This window comes from Saccoglossus kowalevskii, chromosome 4, assembly GCF_978046115.1.
Source record: "Saccoglossus kowalevskii chromosome 4, keSacKowa6.1, whole genome shotgun sequence".
NCBI classification, from domain to species: Eukaryota; Metazoa; Hemichordata; class Enteropneusta; family Harrimaniidae; genus Saccoglossus; species Saccoglossus kowalevskii.
Window position 1 is genome coordinate 32,278,431 of NC_140644.1, and position 22,077 is coordinate 32,300,507.

At 34.4% G+C, this 22,077-nt stretch overlaps 1 protein-coding gene across 1 annotated transcript; it reads right to left on the reverse strand.

The window, feature by feature from the left end:
- Positions 1-1,722: 1,722 nt before the first annotated feature.
- On the reverse strand, positions 1,723-21,919 carry LOC102808648 (BBSome complex member BBS7-like). Its single transcript, XM_085498075.1, has 14 exons — positions 21,622-21,919; positions 17,284-17,412; positions 16,557-16,732; positions 15,507-15,766; positions 15,233-15,299; positions 13,127-13,307; positions 12,600-12,684; positions 11,732-11,834; positions 10,463-10,730; positions 9,528-9,730; positions 6,462-6,626; positions 5,864-6,077; positions 5,525-5,648; positions 1,723-4,682 (listed from the first exon to the last, which is right to left on the reverse strand). Exons 1-14 carry the CDS (start codon positions 21,658-21,660, stop codon positions 4,549-4,551), a joined length of 2,148 nt encoding a protein of 715 aa, XP_085354201.1. The 5' UTR covers positions 21,661-21,919; the 3' UTR covers positions 1,723-4,548.
- Positions 21,920-22,077: the final 158 nt, after the last annotated feature.

The following is a 22,077-nucleotide window of genomic DNA, read 5'->3' on the forward strand; positions in this document are numbered from 1 at the left end:
GCCATAGGTTTATATCCTAATTTCAATGTGTCCATGACCACGGTTACAGATGAAGGTGATGAATCCCTGCCATAGGTTTATATCCTAATTTCAATGTGTCCATGACCACGGTTACAGATGTAGGTGATGAATATCTGCCCTAGGTTTATATCCTAATTTCAATGTGTCCATGACCACGGTTACAGATGAAGGTGATGAATCCCTGCCATAGGTTTATATCCTAATTTCAATGTGTCCATGACCACGGTTACAGATGAAGGTGATGAATCCCTGCCATAGGTTTATATCCTAATTTCAATGTGTCCATGACCACGGTTACAGATGAAGGTGATGAATCCCTGCCATAGGTTTATATCCTAATTTCAATGTGTCCATGACCACGGTTACAGATGAAGGTGATGAATCCCTGCCATAGGTTTATATCCTAATTTCAATGTGTCCATGACCACGGTTACAGATGAAGGTGATGAATCCCTGCCATAGGTTTATATCCTAATTTCAATGTGTCCATGACCACGGTTACAGATGGTGATGAATCCCTGCCATAGGTTTATATCCTAATTTCAATGTGTCCATGACCACGGTTACAGATGGTGATGAATCCCTGCCATAGGTTTATACTTGAGACCAATTAGGCTTTTCAGGATCCATATTATTTGTGATTTGTGTAGGCTAGAGATTCCATTCTGAAATAATCTACTAGTATGTACTACAGTTGGCTCAGCTCTTTCCAAACTGCTTTTGTCTGCCATGAAAATAAGGGGGGTAAAAGTATGCAGGTGGTCTCTCACTCTACCTTGTAGTATTCAGCATGTCTGCTGCTAGGCGTATTAACACTGGTTCCAGCATCGCATGTGGTGTAATACCCTTGTCGCCAAAGGTACAAGAATGTTAAATCACATTTTGCAAATAATGGTTCTGAGTCTATCAAAGGTACGCTGTCTTAGGGTTTTTTTTAACACTCCACTGTTTCCAGCAATATACAAGTGTTTATTTCAAATGTGATGTAATGTCAACACCAATTTGGAATAAAATCTTCACTGTATGTAATCAAGTTTAGGTAGGAAAGGCAGGTTTTAATAACTACCGGTACACACTTTTTTATCTAATGATAATAGGGGAATACCCCCCCCCCATATCACAATTTTCTCCAACTATACAAACAATAGCAAGTGTTTATATGGAATGAACTGGTCAAAATTGAGTTGTATACTCTCCATTATCTTGCATGAGGTCATTCCAAGATGCATATTATCTTTAACCCCCCCCCCCCAAAAAAAAAAAATAAACATTCAAATGTAAAATGTTTATTTGCAACCATGATTCAATAAGATAGAGGCCCTGGAACCAGCATACAACAATTATAGGTGCATTATGCAGTGATGCAAATTCACAATCTTATGAAGTGTTTACAAGGTTTCTTTGTGTAGTTTGTTAAATCAGCATAATCAGCATTGTACACCCTACTGCATTTTGAGGATCGATAAAACTACCAGATGCACTGCAGATGGCAACATTTCTTGTGAATCTAATTTGAACTTTAAATACGAAAGGGTAATGCAAAAAATGAGTTTTGTCGATTTCAGTTGACAGAAGTATTTAACCCCACCATGAACTAATCACAATTGTGGTATATCAGACTGGCTTACATAAATTAAAACTACCTCTCATCCAATTGCACATTTACAGGCGTGGCACACAGGTGAAATATAATTCACCATATACAAATAAAATGATACGTTTAATCACTGTACAAAGATTTACATCTATATATACAAGGTATTCAATACTGAAACAACACAATATATGACAACATTGTTATCATACAAAGATATTAAACTTAACTTTAGGATGAAATCAAATGGACATTGAGGAATGATTTAAAATGAAGAAGAAAGTAACAAAGAAATAACCAAAACAGTCAACAATTCTACTTTACATCAGGGAGACGTTACAAAAGCTGGACTGTTCAATAAATGACAGGTTAATTAATCACAAATAGATGAAATAGCATTATTATAAAAACAGTCTCATTTCACATGTCATTCAGCCAGGTTTTAACCAGCATGACATGCACATGTGTCATTCAGCCAGGTTTTAACCAGCATGACATGCACATGTGTCATTCAGCCAGGTTTTAACCAGCATGACATGCACATGTGTCATTCAGCCAGGTTTTAACCAGCATGACATGCACATGTGTCATTCAGCCAGGTTTTAACCAACATGACATGCACATGTGTCATTCAGCAAGGTTTTAACCAACATGACATGCCAATGTGTCATTCAGCCAGGTTTTAACCAACATGACATGCCAATGTGTCATTCAGCAAGGTTTTAACCATCATGACATGCCAATGTGTCATTCAGCCAGGTTTTAACCAACATGACATGCCAATGTGTCATTCAGCCAGGTTTTAACCATCATGACATGCCAATGTGTCATTCAGCCAGGTTTTAACCATCATGACATGCCAATGTGTCATTCAGCCAGGTTTTAACCATCATGACATGCCAATGTGTCATTCAGCCAGGTTTTAACCAACATGACATGCCAATGTGTCATTCAGCCAGGTTTTAACCATCATGACATGCCAATGTGTCATTCAGCCAGGTTTTAACCAACATGACATGCCAATGTGTCATTCAGCCAGGTTTTAACCATCATGACATGCCAATGTGTCATTCAGCCAGCTTTTAACCAACATGACATGCCAATGTGTCATTCAGCCAGGTTTTAACCATCATAACATGCCAATGTGTCATTCAGCCAGGTTTTAACCATCATGACATGCCAATGTGTCATTCAGCCAAGTTTTAACCAACATGACATGCACATGTGTCATTCAGCCAGGTTTTAACTAACATGACATGCCAATGTGTCATTCAGCTAGGTTTTAACCATCATAACATGCCAATGTGTCATTCAGCCAGGTTTTAACCATCATGACATGCCAATGTGTCATTCAGCCAAGTTTTAACCAACATGACATGCACATGTGTCATTCAGCCAGGTTTTATTAAAAGATCATATACTACAGGTGTTCGTGTCATGTGTGCAGTTACTGGTTGGCAACCAAAGATAAAATATTGGCATTGTTATTATACATACGATGTATGTGACACTGATAAAGACCTACTACCAACATGACATGCCAATGTGTCATTCAGCCAGGTTTTAACCATCATAACATGCCAATGTGTCATTCAGCCAGGTTTTAACCATCATGACATGCCAATGTGTCATTCAGCCAAGTTTTAACCAACATGACATGCACATGTGTCATTCAGCCAGGTTTTAACTAACATGACATGCCAATGTGTCATTCAGCTAGGTTTTAACCATCATAACATGCCAATGTGTCATTCAGCCAGGTTTTAACCATCATGACATGCCAATGTGTCATTCAGCCAAGTTTTAACCAACATGACATGCACATGTGTCATTCAGCCAGGTTTTATTAAAAGATCATATACTACAGGTGTTCGTGTCATGTGTGCAGTTACTGGTTGGCAACCAAAGATATAATATTGGCATTGTTATTATACATACGATGTATGTGACACTGATAAAGACTTACTAGCAGTAACATTGTCTAAGTAGATGACTATTGTTCTGTACATAATATTAGGTAGTAGATATAAAATCAGGACACTACTATTGCAAACATAATTAATAAAGGGTATTTCCTGTACCCAAATTGAGAAAACCATAGCAACCATTGTCAATCTAAATGCCAGAATCTATGTCAGTGATGGGCTTGAGCTCTGACTAGTGTTGATTAGGTATATACACACATAACATTTTCATTGCAGTGTTTTCAATCAGTGTCGTCAGTCAGGATTGTGTGACTAACTTGTCAAATCACACAAATGCGGACAATTTGTGCATGATAAAGATTGTTTCAAAGCCATATGCATTATTTTGTTTACTCACTGTACATTTGTTTCAAAATTACTGCAAGCTATAAAAGTTATAAATATGCAGGTGAAAATTGTAGTTTTTGTTTACTGATGCATTTATACAAATGCTCTCATGCATATGTATACAGGTGATAAACACATTACATTTGCACAGAAGTAAATATAAAATGAAAAATTGTATTTGTATACTGAATTATTAAAATATTATTATTCATTTTAACCATAGAGACACCTCTGTAATTCTTGAGGATACTACAAGCCAAAACAAGCTATATTTTTCACATGGGTATGTTTGTGTATGTAATACACAGCTCTGTAGTAAATATTAGATTTCACTGACTTTTTTAAAACTACATTTAACTTTTGTCACTTTCGCAAAATGAACCTGCATAATTGTTTTACTTATTAATTTGATCTGGATTTGCAGCTAATGGAAATTATGTCAAAATTAACAAATAAATTATCTGCATAAAAATATGCAGAATGCTTTACCAAAAATATAGCATTCCAAGAAATGAAGAGTAAGGCAATATTCTAAGTGTCCTGTATATTCTACTAAACTTGGTTGAATTACGGTTGTCTTCATAAAGCAGCTTATATTGCTGTTGTCTTCATTATAACACATCAAGATGTCTCAAAGAAACCAATCAGCCTCTGCAGATCATAGTTATCTAGGACTTCTAAAAGTTGTGGTACTTTGGTCTTGACATTGGCACCTTTGAATTTGAACTTGTCTATAAATAGATCAGTTATCATACGTAAACCTGTGTTAAGGATAGTATACTTTGAATGCTACAACAAATATTTGTTAACACTACAGACAGAGGTGCTATTGGTTGTAACAATCCAAAACAGATATTGTAGATAGAATACTTTATTTTTGCTTGGAATTAATTTTCACTATTTTCGCTGAAGGAATGATTTAGTGAAAATAAATTCCAGCGAATATACATTTTTTCTTATATTTTACACTAAACTTGTCAAAAATCAGTGAAAATAAATTCCATAAAAAACATCCAAAAAGTTTTTTCAGCGAAAAGTAATTCCAGCTAAAATAAAGTATTTTACAGTAAGCAATATATTGATATATGAATTATTTTGGTTCAGTTAAATATATTTAGTGAAAGTATTTTATAAAGATAAATTTCAACCAAATTATGTAAAATTAATAATGATCAGAGAGACAAACAAATGATACCAACATGATTTATGTTGTTACACTTTTTTTTTATGAAGTATCTTGCTGGTGACAGTTCTAGAAAGTCACTATATGCAAATTACGAGTGCCAAATGTAGATATTGTGTTCTGCCATCAAAGCAACATTCCATGTTTGGGACTACATGCGATGCACATTCAGTGTGTTAACCTTGTGTTATTCTGATCTTGTCAAACACAAACCAGTGGATCCTAACTAAATTCAATCAAAGTCAGATGTATTGACCTGTCCATTTAAGCTATGGATAATGATAGGGATTGATTGATTCCCTATTGCCGTTGACCACCTTGCCATTATCAAATTTGCCAACTTTGTGTGTAAGCAGTATTTACATATACCAGTGAATAATTGATTACATGATTTCATAATTCATAAAAGGATATCATAAAGCCTCTCTAGGTGACATGGTTGTTTCTTATATTCAGCCTGTAACTTGTCAGATTCCTGCAAAATCTGTCGGTATTCTGGAGACATGAAACTCAGATCTTGTTCATGTACAGCAAGCTCCTACAAGTAAAACATAGGAAATGATGTAGATTATGATGTATAACAGCTGTAATCTACTTATCACACCCTCCTTACAGTGTGCATGTTTATACAAGAAATATCGTCTACTTTGCAACCACAGCTATTATGTCACTAGCAAAAACAAAATTGAATCAATATGAAAACCTATAACAAAGAGATTGTAATTCCCAGTGTAATCAATTCTTGGTACTTACGTTAAGAGCTTCAATCAATTGTACTTTCTTGGCTAATAACAACTGGTATTCAAGTCTAGGATGAATCAATTTCAACGTATGTGCAACAGTTTCTTCTACGAGATCATAAGATATATTCAAATTTATTTTTCGCTTGGTGGCTTCTTTTGTTAACACATCTTTTAATATCGAGATAGTTGAAATATTATCTGATCTGAAAACACCTTCCCCTTTCCTGTAAGACATTAAATTGATAAGTTATACAACAGTCTCAAACTATCTATTGTGATGTACGTAATCTACATACTACAGGTAGTAGAAAGTGATATAGATATCTTTCAAATAAATTTCTGCGAACTCTGAACAATCTGACTCTGATAATGTGTCATGTGATCGACAAAATAGAATGAAAAATATGGGATTCGACATAACTGTTGTTTATCAAGAATTATTGTAAAGAAGTGCGAAAAACTCATAAACAAATTTATTTCTCAGCGGATTCACATTTTATGATTTGAATTTTTTGTCCCAAAATAGATACAATTTGTGACGGAAAGATGTTGTCGGCATACTAGATCCAAGATGGCCGCAGTGCAAGTTCAAAGGTCACATTACTTACTTATAGGAGCAATCTAACTGTGTATCAAGGAATGTGGATAAGAAATTAAAATTCACACTGTCTCCAGACGGGGTTCGTTCTGGTATTTCAGGTAAACAGACACACACCCAGGAATGAATCTCTGCTAAACTAAACTGTCCACTCAGTTTTAGGGTGTTCATTGGTCTGAAAAAAAAAGAAACAGGTTTTTGTAAAACTAAAATATTAAATCAGGTTTTCCAAACAATGACAAAAAAAAAAGGAATTAAATATTTATATTTTGGACTAACAACTTCTTAACCATATCACTATCAGATTCACACATCTTGACCATACCATTATAATACACATCTTAACCATACCTACTATCAGATTTACACATCTTAACCATACCTACTATCAGATTTACACATCTTAACCATACCTACTATCAGATTTACACATCTTAACCATACCACTATCAGATTTACACATCTTAACCATACCACTATCAGATTTACACATCTTGACCATACCATTATAATACACATCTTAACCATACCTACTATCAGATTTACACATCTTAACCATACCTACTATCAGATTTACACATCTTAACCATATCACTATCAGATTCACACATCTTGACCATACCATTATAATACACATCTTAACCATACCTACTATCAGATTTACACAACTTAACCATACCACTATCAGATTTACACATCTTAACCATACCTACTATCAGATTTACACATCTTAACCATACCACTATCAGATTCACACATCTTGACTATACCATTATAATACACTCTTAACCATACCTACTATCAGATTTACACATCTTAACCATACCACTATCAGATTTACACATCTTAACCACACCACTATCAGATTTACACATCTTGACCATACCACTATCAGATTTACACATCTTGACCATACCACTATCAGATTTACACATCTTAACCATACCACTATCAGATTTACACATTTTAACCATACCACTATCAGATTTACACATCTTAACAATACCACTGTCAGATTTACACATCTTAACAATACCATTATCAGATTTACACATCTTAACCATACCACTATCAGATTTACACATCTTAACCATACCACTATCAGATTTACACATCTTAACAATACCACTGTCAGATTGACACATCTTAACCACACCACTGTCAGATTTACACATCTTAACCACACCACTATCAGATTTACACATCTTGACCATACCACTATCAGATTTACACATCTTAACCATACCACTATCAGATTTACACATCTTAACCATACCACTATCAGATTTACACATCTTAACAATACCACTGTCAGATTTACACATCTTAACAATACCATTATCAGATTTACACATCTTAACCATACCACTATCAGATTTACACATCTTAACCATACCACTATCAGATTTACACATCTTAACAATACCACTGTCAGATTTACACATCTTAACCACACCACTGTCAGATTTACACATCTTAACCATACCACTATCAGATTTACACATCTTAACCATACCACTATCAGATTTACACATCTTAACCATACCACTATCAGATTTACACATCTTAACAATACCACTGTCAGATTTACACATCTTAACCACACCACTATCAGATTTACACATCTTAACCATACCACTATCAGATTTACACATCTTAACAATACCACTATCAGATTTACACATCTTAACCACACCACTATCAGATTTACACATCTTAACCATACCACTGTCAGATTTACACATCTTAACCATACCACTATCAGATTTACACATCTTAACCACACCACTATCAGATTTACACATCTTAACCATACCACTGTCAGATTTACACATCTTAACCATACCACTATCAGATTTACACATCTTAACCATACCACTGTCAGATTTACACATCTTAACAATACCACTATCAGATTTACACATCTTAACCATACCACTATCAGATTTACACATCTTAACCATACCACTATCAGATTTACACATCTTAACAATACCACTATCAGATTTACACATCTTAACCCCACCACTATCAGATTTACACATCTTAACCATACCACTGTCAGATTTACACATCTTAACCATACCACTATCAGATTTACACATCTTAACCATACCACTGTCAGATTTACACATCTTAACAATACCACTATCAGATTTACACATCTTAACCATACCACTATCAGATTTACACATCTTAACCATACCACTATCAGATTTACACATCTTAACAATACCACTATCAGATTTACACATCTTAACCCCACCACTATCAGATTTACACATCTTAACCATACCACTGTCAGATTTACACATCTTAACCATACCACTATCAGATTTACACATCTTAACCACACCACTATCAGATTTACACATCTTAACCATACCACTGTCAGATTTACACATCTTAACCATACCACTATCAGATTTACACATCTTAACCATACCACTGTCAGATTTACACATCTTAACAATACCACTATCAGATTTACACATCTTAACCATACCACTATCAGATTTACACATCTCAACCATACCACTATCAGATTTACACATCTCAACCACACCACTATCAGATTTACACATCTTAACCATACCACTGTCAGATTTACACATCTTAACCATACCACTATCAATTTAAACATCTTAACCATACCACTATCAGATTTACACATCTTAACCATACCACTGTCAGATTTACACATCTTAACCATACCACTATCAGATTTACACAACTTAACCATACCACTATCAAATTTACACATCTTAACCATACCACTATCAGATTTACACAACTTAACCATACCACTATCAGATTTACACATCTTAACCATACCACTATCAGATTTACACATCTTAACCACACCACTATCAGATTTACACATCTTAACCATACCACTATCAGATTTACACATCTTAACCATACCATTGCCTTTACAGAAACATCAACAGATGTCACAGTGATATCCAACCTTGATAACAGTAACAGTAACACTTTCTTGAAAGAATGGTCGAATTAAGATGAGAAAAAGATTATAAAAGCAATACATGATTAAAGTCATAAATAACCCCAGTACCTTTTATCGTCCACAACATGTGTCCTCTGATGCAGTGATAATGGTTTAATTTGATACTGTCTGACTTGACATGTTTTTGGTTGCACTCTAGGAGTTACATATGCTTGTAATGTACCATACTGGCCTTCAATTGACCTCACTTTCAATTCCAGTCTTGTAGTGTTGGCCTGACATCGATACGTCGCTAATAGGAAATTACCATTCTAAGTAAGAGATGGAGAAGGCATATTAAATTAATTTAAACTTTTATTGTAGACTGAATCTGAAATGTTGGTAAGTGAGTGTTGTGTAAGTGCACCTATTGGATACACAAGTGTGCAACAGTGCTCACTAGTGGCAAGTATCTGTATTCTGATTGGTCAATCAAGTTTTCATCCTTTGTTTCATGTTACCACTTTCTACATAAAATAGCTAGAAATGCTAAAACCATCACTTGTAAGCAATGCACCTGACATTACAGCATTATCACATAGAATATTGGAATTACCTCACTTAGTCAAATGAGTCAAATGGCCTAGAATTCCGAGCATTAAGAACAAGATCACTAAGAGTTACCTGCATCCCATTTGCCATTCACAAGGACTCCTAGAACATAGTTCCCAGCATCCATTGCAAACGTCAAGTAGAAACAGGGACATATAGAAATGGCAGTCTTGTTCTAAAGGATGAATTTCCATCTATGATCATATGACATAAATTGTATATACTCTCTATTACAGCTTGCTGTCATTCAAGCATGTGCACTGATGTCAGGTAACCATGGAAACAGTTAATGAATGAGAACATGATTGACCAATAATATTCCAAGCAAATTTCTTCTGTTGCTAGATGTGCTAGGACACACAAACTGAGAACTAATCAATGGTTTGCGAATCACTCTGGTGTCAATATCACCATTCAATGTGAACAGCGCCATTTAGTGTTGAATTACTAACCTCTGTGTCACATGCACTGTAACTAACCACAGCAGAGTTCTTGTCCACATCCAGTAAGTCAATCGGTACATCACTTTGCAGTAATACATTATCAATGGCCATCTGTACTTCCAGACTCAGAGTATAGCTGGCATCATCTCGATTCAAGGAGAACTTGTCATTGACATTGAAATGTGGTATAGCTGACATGGCTTTAGTGCTATGTGATGACGTCTGGTATTTCTCTCTCTCAATCATCACACGCTTTTGTAATTCTTCCATCTCTTGTCTGCACAAATAATGAGAATGTGTAATAAATGTCCCAGACTTGGATGATACAGTAAAATAAAAAATTTAAAAACAGTGTCTCTTGGCGTCATTACTAACATGAATCAAATCGTAGATCAGGACTTAAATTTACATAAATATTTATAAATAACTAAATATTAGGATGCTCCCATGAATGTGTGTTATGTGCAATCAATGAAGTACGACAATTCAATCTCTGAAAATGTCTGCAACTTTAGGAATGCATTTACAGCAAGTCTCAGAAGTATTGGGGCAGCCAATTTGCAAACTTGCTAGCGAATTGGCTAACTGCTTAGGTTTTGACTATTAAAACGGTTGGCTTTCTAATCTCACTGGTACCGACTTGTGATTGCAACCACTCTGGGCAAGTCTATATTGCATTAGGGGACATAGAATGCTTTAACGTAGCCTGGTACATGTCTGGATTCCCCTGAGTGATTTGAGCCCAAAACTGGTCACAGTCAGCTGGCGTACAAGTGATAATATGATAAATGCGATTAATCCATATTTACTTAATGGGGGTAGCCATCTTGAACAATGCTTGAAACTTAATAGACAAGTTGAAAAACAATTTCCTACAAATCAGGGAGAAAATAACAAACTATCACATCCAAACTATCCGTTGGGGTAACATTAAGCCAACCACTAAAAAAAAACGACCTCATTTGTTGTTTTTGCGTTGACACTAAGAACATAGAACATTTTCTCTGGTATATTTGAAAGTGCAATGGCCATCCAACTGTAAGACCATCGCTGATTTGCTCTAAAAGTATGACGATCAACAAATTGGCTGTCCCAATACTTCTGAGACTTGCTGTAAATATCTGCGTCAAGCAAACTCAACCAAATAGACAATGTGATAGGTCAGACAGTTTTTAACTGACATTTTGAGTTTATAAATGTTTATTAATTAATTATAAAATCACATTTACATTATACAAGACTAGTGTGTGGCTATGCCATTACTAAGATTCTGTTTACCTTAGATGTAGTATCTTAGCCTGTGTTTCATCGCTCACTTTCACCTGATCTCCGGGACCAGCTTCTTTATGCTGTGGTTCAGTAGTTAAACCCATAATCCAACCTAGTCAAGGAATAGTTAAGATGGAATAAAAACAGTAAAATGAACTATGAAGTATGAGTGCTTGACATTTATGGAGACAGTTGCCTTAATCTTTTCAACACCTTAATTTGTGTTCACTTATCCTGTATTTTTATTTTTCTATAATTTGTCATTGCCTAGACATCTTGATCAAAATATTGGAAAATATTCATTTGTATTTTGAAATGGTTGTCAAATATTGATTCTAGCCTTCAATGGGTTAATGGCCCCTTTCTAAATAGTCAAGAATAATAACATTCAAACCATTTCTATAGAGTGTAACATTGAATTGAAGGATATGTTCTATTGCATAAATTATTAACACCTATCAGTGGGAAATTAGAATCATAGATCTTTTTCAGTTTAGTTTAGTTCCCATTGGAAGAACAGAGAATAACAGCAATGTAAACTATTATTATACAGTCTGCCCTCTGGTGAGCTGGTGCAGTTATCTTTTGTTTTAACCAGGGGCTGGTAAATTATTACTATTATTGACATAATAATCATGATGTAACTTAAGTTTTACAATGGGTGCAGTGTCAAAAACTCCTGGTTCAAATAGATAAATAATTCACACTGACAAAATGTTGGTTTTTATACACAAAATCCCTGTTCATTATGAACTCTAACAATTTATTTTGATATAACTTGATACTTCAATGAATGATAGAGAATTGAATGCAATGTAAACACACTGTATAATGATACCTAACTCTATAACATTGTAGATATTTGCAAAAATCTTACCGGCATATGTACATGCCAACACTTCATCATATCCCTGTGTAGCCACGATACCACCTTGAATAGACCCAACACTCTCACTCATTGTCTGTTGATAAAAAAACACTACATATTACATATATAATATTAATCTGTTGTTTGTTTTTTTTAGAAAGAACTTCTGTGATGTTCATACCCCCCTCTAGTGTTCATACTTAAAAACTGTCCTTAATTTGTTTACACAACGGAATGCCAGTAAACAGCATTCATTGTTACTATAACAACCTATGAAACATCATCTGAAAGCTTTGATACGGGAGTGCATAAGCCATACCATACTTTTTCTACTATTCCAACCATTGAAAACACCTATTTTTAACACTTCCAGTCATGTGAATCACCTGTGAATTTCACAGGATGTTTGTAATGCTGTAAACTAGACAATCGCATTTTATATTTTGTTTTATCGGTAGTACCGGTATGTCTGTAGTTATTTGGTCAATTGCTATACTAATTAGCTATCAGTGCAGGTTATATCAATGATGACTTACCTGTCCAAACCTGTGTATAGGTTCATCAGCTTCATCATACCCATAAACTTCAACCAAGCCATCATCTCGACCAAGTAATAAATCTTTGACACCATCCGCAGTGATATCGTAATTATCCATGCACAGGACACCTCCATAACGTTTGTCATTCGGTATCTCCCAACGATGGCTTGGACCCAGACTGTAGAAACACATAGAAATGTTTGCAATTATAAAACCATAAATTAAATTCAATCTTCCAACAATCAGCCATATTTACATTTTTTAATGGTGGAATCATGGAGGTATAAACAGAATCTGTTTATACCGGTGAAATTAATTAAGCAATAACCCACCGCCGGAGGTGGGTATACCACGAGATATTGCACAATTCACGACATATATGGAGTAAATTGTGCAATATCGAGTATTGTGCTATTATATTATAGCAACTTCATTTCTGTAGCATTTTCGGCCACTCTCGGCCTTTTTACAAAATAAGAAAGAGTCGTTTTCGAACGACATGTAATGAGCATCGGCTGGTCGACATGGTGATCTGATGAAATGGGCCCTGGAACCAGTATTTAATTGTTTATCACACACTCGCGCTCAGTATACAGAACATCAAGTTTAGATATCATCACAATCAAAGGAAGTTTATTTCCACGACGCAAGAAACTAGCAAATAATTAGAAATTGAATAAACTGAAGAAGCTCAACGCTTAATTTACATATGAATAGCTGTGAATAAATTATCATCAGCAGAAATTACCGGCAGCGCGCACTGTACGCCATTTTTGAAAACATGTGCTGTGGACTTATTATCATTGTCGAATTTTCTATTTTGTGTTTGTTATGCTGACATTAATTGGTCCACTAAAGGTGCAGTTATGGAACAAAGCAGATGCCGCTTGTGTACTTTGATTGTGGGTATTAGAAATAGAAGAGTTGCCAGATTCTGCAAGTTGGTCCAGATGCTACACTATGCTGTACTATGCCGGTGTTTTCTGGGGTACGGATAACATTGTCGGAAACACCTGCTTCGATCACTACGGTCACTTCTATATCAGAGGATTTGTTTTTATACCCAAAACTGCTAGACAGGATACTGGACATTCATTGATTATTTGTGAGTTTGTTGGTGTAAGACTGAACACTAGCTTCGTTTTTATGTGCCATGAAATACATAATGTGTCTGGGTTCAAATCCTGCCTAATCTAACACAGCGCACGCAGTTGCCCTAACATAATGATTTGTATGAATTGTCAACAAATTTGCTGCTATCGAAATCTCTTTCATCATAGATGCCAATTTATTTTCACGAATACCAGACTGTGTCAGTGGGTGTTACATTTACACGAGGCCTCTGAAACAACGCATTTTGCAATTTGGACAAATACATTTTGAAATGCTGCAACGTGACAATTTTCGTCGCCGATAGCATACATTTTAGCCTGTGTTTCGAAATCGTCAAGGTCAATTTCATTAAAATTGGCAAAGCGTTTCTTTCTCTCCGTCGAATTCTTCTGTTTCTGCAAGAAAATCTTGCTCTGACAGCTCCCGAACATGATACTCGGCCACGTCTATGTTGCAGACAACGAAAATATGTCGCAAAGAATAGCATGCACAAATTATAGGTTGTACAATTTTTTTTATTTAACCACTGCCAAAATAAAATATGTATATAATATCTTCATGCTATCAATATTACCCCAAAATTTCCCTAAAATTTAAATGCCCTTCCCTTTATTTGTTTACGAATTGAACTTCATTCATATTCTGGGGCCTTATTTGGAACACCATAACTGATGCTCTATTTAACCATGGCTTGCATAAATTAAAACAGTCTCCCAACCAATCACAGTGATGCATTGATGGCAGTGATACACTGGTATAATATAATCTGTTTTAGAACACTGAAACAAAGCCTTTGTATATTGCAAGAAGAGGCAGAGAATTGTTCAATCAGACTGCGTGAATTGACGGTCTCAAAAAAGGGTCTCAAACACAGTCACATTTCTGGTCTTCCTGGCATCCGAGAGTCTCTAAATCTAAAATTTTAGTTTAACACCATTATTATTGCACACCAGTCTAAGACGTCACCTAAAACTGATATTCATTACTTACCTACTTATCTGTACCAGTCCAATTTTACCATCAGCTGTACCATACAATATCTCTTCTCCTTCCTCACCTGCAATGAAACAAGGCATTAGATTGGCTATATGTATTGCAGGTTGACATTGGAAATTTGCCAAAAATATGGAAAATGTATTTTCCACTCATGCACATCCAACAATAAAGCAGAACAAAATATTATTTCTAGCACATTAGCATGTGTACATATATTGTAAACAGCTAAGTATGAGTATTCAATTTGTGAAATTCTGATTTGACTTACCACCATCACCTGCGTATAAACTCATACATAATGGAGGACCGGGCACCTCCACTTCGTACAGCAAGTCAGAGCCGTTGATGACTCTTAGCACTCTGTCTTGGCATGCTAATATCGGTGTGACGTTAGACACCTTAGACATATCAAGACAAAGCACATCATTGATAATATCACTACACAAGAAATAGTCCTCATCCTTACAGTCTATGTAATGATTATAGATATAGTTACCAGATATCATCAGATGACTACCACATACCCACCTACATACAAGAAAACACTTAGTGATCATTGATGGTGGAAAAAGGTTCACTAATACATGTATTCAAGTAATAAACACTCAAAATATAAAATACAGCACACCTTCAGGAAAGTTGGTTCTTTTAATATTGTTCATACTAGTATCTAAAAGGTGAAATATGAGGTTACATACAAAAAATATTTGCCAAAAACAGATAATTAAAAATAATGCCACAAAATGAATGAATAGAGGTCAACAAAAAATAGAAGGTACATGTACCTATATATCAAGTATCAAAACAATGAGGATGGTAGTTATCAAAATGAATGGTCTATACAACGGGTAAATATCAAGTATCAAAGCAATTAGGATGGTTGCTTTCAAGGAGAAGTTGAAATAGGAATTTCCATGAAAAATAGAGAATTGAAAATATTGACATGAAAGAAACAAATCAGATAGAGATCCACATATATAAAGTATCAAAACATTTAGGTCAGGTTGGTAGTTTTCAAAATGAAGCCAAAATTGTTGACACACAGACAATCACTTAATATATGAACTAAAAAATAACACCTTTTTTCAACAAAGTGTTTTTGTGATGTGGAATGAGGTTTATTGGTGAAACAAATATTTTCACGACGAAAACTGTGTTTGGTTGTGTAATAATTCCCCATATAAAATAAGTCAACGTCTCAAGTCAAGAAAAAGATGCTCAAGTTGAGGTTCCCAACATCCTTCATAAACTTCCAGTAATGTACCAGGTAATAGACTGACTTTGAGAACACTGCAATAACAATGTAGTCCATACTTACAGTGTTTTAATACTTTCAGTCAGATTAGTATCAAACCCCAAGAACTGTTTGCCCTTCTTTGTGAAACCTCTGACTTCAGGACCGGCTGCTACAAAGATCTTTTCTGTTGGGGCGCCAATGGGACCTCCTAACTCCAATCTGGTGATCTTTGTACCAGGCAAAGTCTTGAATGTGGGCTGTAAAAAATATACATATTTGAGGAGTTAAAACAAAGTATCAAAAATAAAATCAAGATGTACAAGTTTTGGCACTGAAATAAAGTTTCCAGTGTGTTAACAGAACACTGCAAAACCATTTAATTTTTGAGATTTGATAACTATTTAATTATGGTATGTTGTACAATATGAAGTTGTATCATCTATTAAGCAACATCTTTCAGAATGTGAAATGTTGCATTATTGAAGCCAAAACTTTTCATGTTGTGATTATTTGATGATTTTCAATCATTTTTTAATTTGTATTCATATTTTATTTACTGTTATTTTTGTTTAATTACGACTATTTTTTGTTTTTTACTTGTTGTTATTAAGTTTTTTTCATATATATTATCTTGCTCACCTTAAATAGCAGATAAAAGATGGAAAAATAAATATTATCATTTCCCATACGCTATGTACTAATATATCAGAGATAAAATTACATGTTACCATTTTGTTCATATTTGCTGAATTTTTATTGATTTGAATATATATACTTTGCCAACATTGTAAATTATTTGAATACCTACCACTGCCTCACCCTTTTTCATTTGAAAACATTGCAACACACCAGTTTGATCAGCCACTGCAAGTTTCTGTGTTGCCTTCACTTTCTTCTCTGGTAGCAGTTTCATACTCTTTGGAGCAGACACACCCACCTGTGAATGTGCATAAAATGGTTTAATCATAGACCCTACTTGAGAACTGCACCATGGAATCATGGGATACTATTATTTAAACAAATAATGGGTCTATTATTTCATTTGTTTTATTAATACAGTTAGAAAATAAACTGAAAAATAAACCCAATATACAACATAGCTATAATACACTAAAGTAAAACAGTCATGGTGTAACTACATTTGTATTTATAAACCTAAACTACCGGTAAGTATGTGTCAGTTATAAATGTAGTAAGTTATGTTTTGAATTTACCAAACACTAAGGAAACACCCAACCTTGTTAAGAATTATACAAATCTTCAGCGTTTTTAACTATGATTACTTAGTACAGTCACCAGGAATGTATATGAAATTTATGTGCTGTTGAGTATCTTTAGCTATATATTTTTTATTTTTTGTTTATCTTTGAGAATGGTGATCTCTTGTTATTTCTTCAGTTCTCTCTGTAATGTTTCAACATCTGGGTTATTGTTATTGTCTGTTGATAATGACATATCTGATTACAAGCTCCAGTCAGTTCAGGTCAGCCATGTCTGGTGTTTGAGTGATAACCAAAGTCATAAAGTGACTTGCTAGGTGTTGTAGTTGACTATATATCAGTATCAGACTTGAGTCTTCTTTGTCAACTACAGTAGTTGTTGTGCACTGTGGTCCGTTTGTTATTTTTCTGACAGTGTAGATTGTGTAACCTTTAAGGTCCAATAACTGACTGAGCTATTATTACTAATATTAGTCCCTTCGTTTAACATCCAATTGTAATAATTATTCCCCTGAATTAAAACTTTACCATTCTTATAGACCTTAAAAGTAATCTTAGAATCAATAAGGTGGAACTGTTCACTACTGTCGCATACGACTTATTTACCACTTCCGTGTCACTGAGAATGTTCTAGAACCGTACTGTTTCTGGGTGGAATATTCTATATTTTTTTAGAAAATGGTTGAATAGGTAATAGAACACTGTAGGAGGCAATAGAAGGTAATGGAACATTCTAGAAATTTGTAGTAAGTTCCAGACTCATTATGTAAGCTGATGTAATGGTCTATTTATAGACAGTGGGGGTATATATAGGGGAGTTGTTCAGCACTGAGATCAGATCGGAGATCTCGTTGAATTGTATTGGAGTTTAAGTATCTAGTTATTGGAGTAGTGGAGTTTTACCGCATTATTGTACTTGATGTTTGCAGAGTATAATAATACCAGTACCAGTTGAAACCTCATCTGTTGGCTCCATATTCGTATTTTATCATCGCCGCCAGGGAAGTCTTTCTGCTACTATTGCCGTTTTGGTATTTGAACCATCACACCTGTACTATACCAATTACGGTAATATTACGTTGCGTGTGACAACTACCTTCACTAGGTTTAGCAATGTAATTGAACATGTCAGATGGGTAAATAGATTTTAAAGCCCTGCTCCAAATGTCCTTAAAATTAACTGATGATATAATACTGACGCTACATTTATTAAAAATAATGTTTAAATCACTACACTTTTCAATGAAACATTTTATCTTGTCATAATTACACTGTTTAGAATATACTAGTACCGTATAGTCTCTTGAATAGGCGTCAATCAAATTTAGGTGTCAGGGAAAAGTGAATAGCCACAATTTGGTTCTAAAAGAGGTATCACGAAATGTTGAAAAATTATAGTCAATCAGAAAAACTGTTCACATCATAACAAAAATACTCAGTATATTTAATGTAATATGCATTTATTTTTTTAATTTTGTGATAACGAATGTATAGTCTAAAAGAAGTTTCAAATAAAAATTAAATAAATAAATTTCTGGAGGCAAAATAATGCCATGCAAAGTGGAGGTTTGTCCTCTACTTCACAGGCCATTTTATACTTGATAGTTAGGGCATTTCGCAGAACAGAATAGAATAGAAGAATAGAATAATGCTTTATTAATACCGTAAAGAAAGATTTAACATTTCCTTTTAGGTTTTCAGATTAATAAAGTAAATAATAAAAGTACATGAAATGTAAAAATTGATTTAAAAAGAATTCAAAATTAGTGAACGACAAAAATACTACAGACAATTATTAATAATATAAGAAATATTAAAATACTGTGATATGTAAGTATCACTGTATGTAGCATAGAATATGTAAAAAATATAAAAGAACATGACAAAATAAAAGAATTAGTCTTGTTTAGATTTAACTAAAATTTGCAGAGAGTGATAAGATGGTTTGTATTTGGTGACTGTAGTACAAGTTTAAATTGTTCTTTTTTGTTCATGTTTTGGTAATCACTGTTAATTTCTTTAAGGATATTATATATGTCATCTCTGTGTTCTGTGTACAGTTTACATTCTAGTAAATGATGTAATTCATCTTCTATCTCTTTACAGTGGGTGCATAATCTGTCTTTTATCAGTGTTTTTGGTTTTGTGTACCTTCCTGTTTCTACAGCTAGTTTGTGACTACTTGTTCTAAATTGTGCTAGTATTTTGATGTAATGTCTGTTATCAATGTGTTTTATGTAATGTTCCATGTCTAGTGTGGTTTTGTATGTACATAAGTACTGTAAGTGCGCAGTTTTGCATCATCTCTTTTATTGTCATTGTTCCATGTGTTAGTGTAATATTCTCTAATTGAAATTATCACTTCTTGTATTATTATCTATACAAAATGTATTACATTTAGTGTATATTTCTAAGTTGTCTTCTAATGACTTCAACCATGACCCCGGGTAATTATTTTTCTTCATTTCTTTCAGTGCATAGTATGCCAAGTTGTTGTAGTCAAGAGTTATTAGGTGTTTATAATACCTAACTGCTTGGCAGTATATTTTGGAGATAAGGGGTTCCCGTCCCATTTCCATCCTACAGGCTATTTTGTTTGTCTTATTATTTAAATTTAAAATTTGTCTGCAGAAACGGATGTGATACTTTTCAGTTTCTGTCTTATCCCATGTAGTAGGTTTGAGAAGGACACCCCAAATTTCTCCTGCATATGTTAGGATTGGTAATTGAGTCATATTTAACAGCTTTAATTTAATATTAATATTATTTGTATTATGTAAATATAGTTGTGATTGTATACATTGTGCTTTGTATGCTTTGTCTGCTAGTCTATCAGCTGTAGTTACAATATTACTATTTGACTTAAAAATTACTCCTAGGTACGTGTATTGTTCTTTGACTTCTATTTCTTCTTTTCCATAGGTGAATTTTTGTGATAATATTTTACACCAGTTTTTCCTGAATATGACAATTTTTGTTTTTGATGTGTTGACTTGTAGCCCCCAACTAACTGTATATGTATGAAGGTAATTTAGTGCATTTTGAACATGTTTTTATCAGCCGAATTCATTCATAGATCTCTAATTTCATGTACGGAGTAACAAAAGCCACACCTCTGCTCCCCTTTAAGTGCTTAGCCAGAGCTAAGTGTTAGCTTTTTTAGTCCATTCTCACAGTTGGAGGTACGTCTGTCAGAATGCAAGAGGTGTAGACTGGGTCTTAATAACGGGTCAGATTTAACTCGTACTTAACGCTTCTTAGCCAGTAATTAGCGTACTGTAAAGACATTTTGGCAGTTTTGTATGAAGTTTATTATCACAGATTTTTTTAATGTTGAATGTAAAATATAGAACATGTATTTTAATTCTTCTTATACTAATACTGGTCTATTTATACAGTCAGGATTCTCCCTAGAACACACCTCCCACTCTGTAATTTTGTGTAGCCTAATAGACCACATGCACAACAAGATCATGTAACCATGGTACCCACATTAGTGATGGTTGATAATGCAATAAGATGCAAGCATAAATACAATTATATTGATAATTCACAGCGTATTACAGCTGTTGTGCATTGGTGATAAATACAGATACAGTAGTCTCCAATCATGTCATCCTTATATCACAGGGAGCCCAGGAACTATAATCAACTGTAATACGCAGTCTCTATGAGCGGGGGGGGGGGGTATCGGCTGGTATCTAGTGTAAGAAATAGACAAGGGATGAAGGCTCCCGCCAGCTCACATTTTTTAAACTCGAAAAAACGGACGAAAAAAATTCTTTTCGTCTGCGTATTACAGTTGATTATTATAGTTCCTGGGCTCCCTGTGCTTATATCATAACTGTCCTGGTTATAATTTCATAATTTATAGTCATGTACAATAATTATAGGATTGGTCTTGATGCAAGTAATAGTCAACTCACCTGAAGGTAATCAACACGCTGTAAATTTAATTCCATCATCTTCAAAGACTACGTATGTTAAAAGTCACGCCGATAATAACAAAAACAACTGCAAGAGGAATCTCTTCCGGGAAAACGATGGCGAACGACACTCACGGAATGGAAAATCTTCTCTGGTTTATGTTGTGCCCAGAAGACCGATGTCTTATAAATGATGTACGTAACTACAAAGCAACACACCAGCTGTCAACTTGAATATTGTTTTTTAAGTATCGAAACTAAACCATCTCGATAAAAATTGACATTTGTTTTTCGCCGCAAAAATTCAAAATGGCGTCTATAAGCCACCTAACTTGTCCGGGTTTTGTGTTTTTGTTTTTTGTGGTTTAAATATTTAAATATACTGTTGAGTCCATTTCTCGTTGGAATTATTTCAAATATGTTCATGTATATTTATATATTTAGTATAAAAATGGT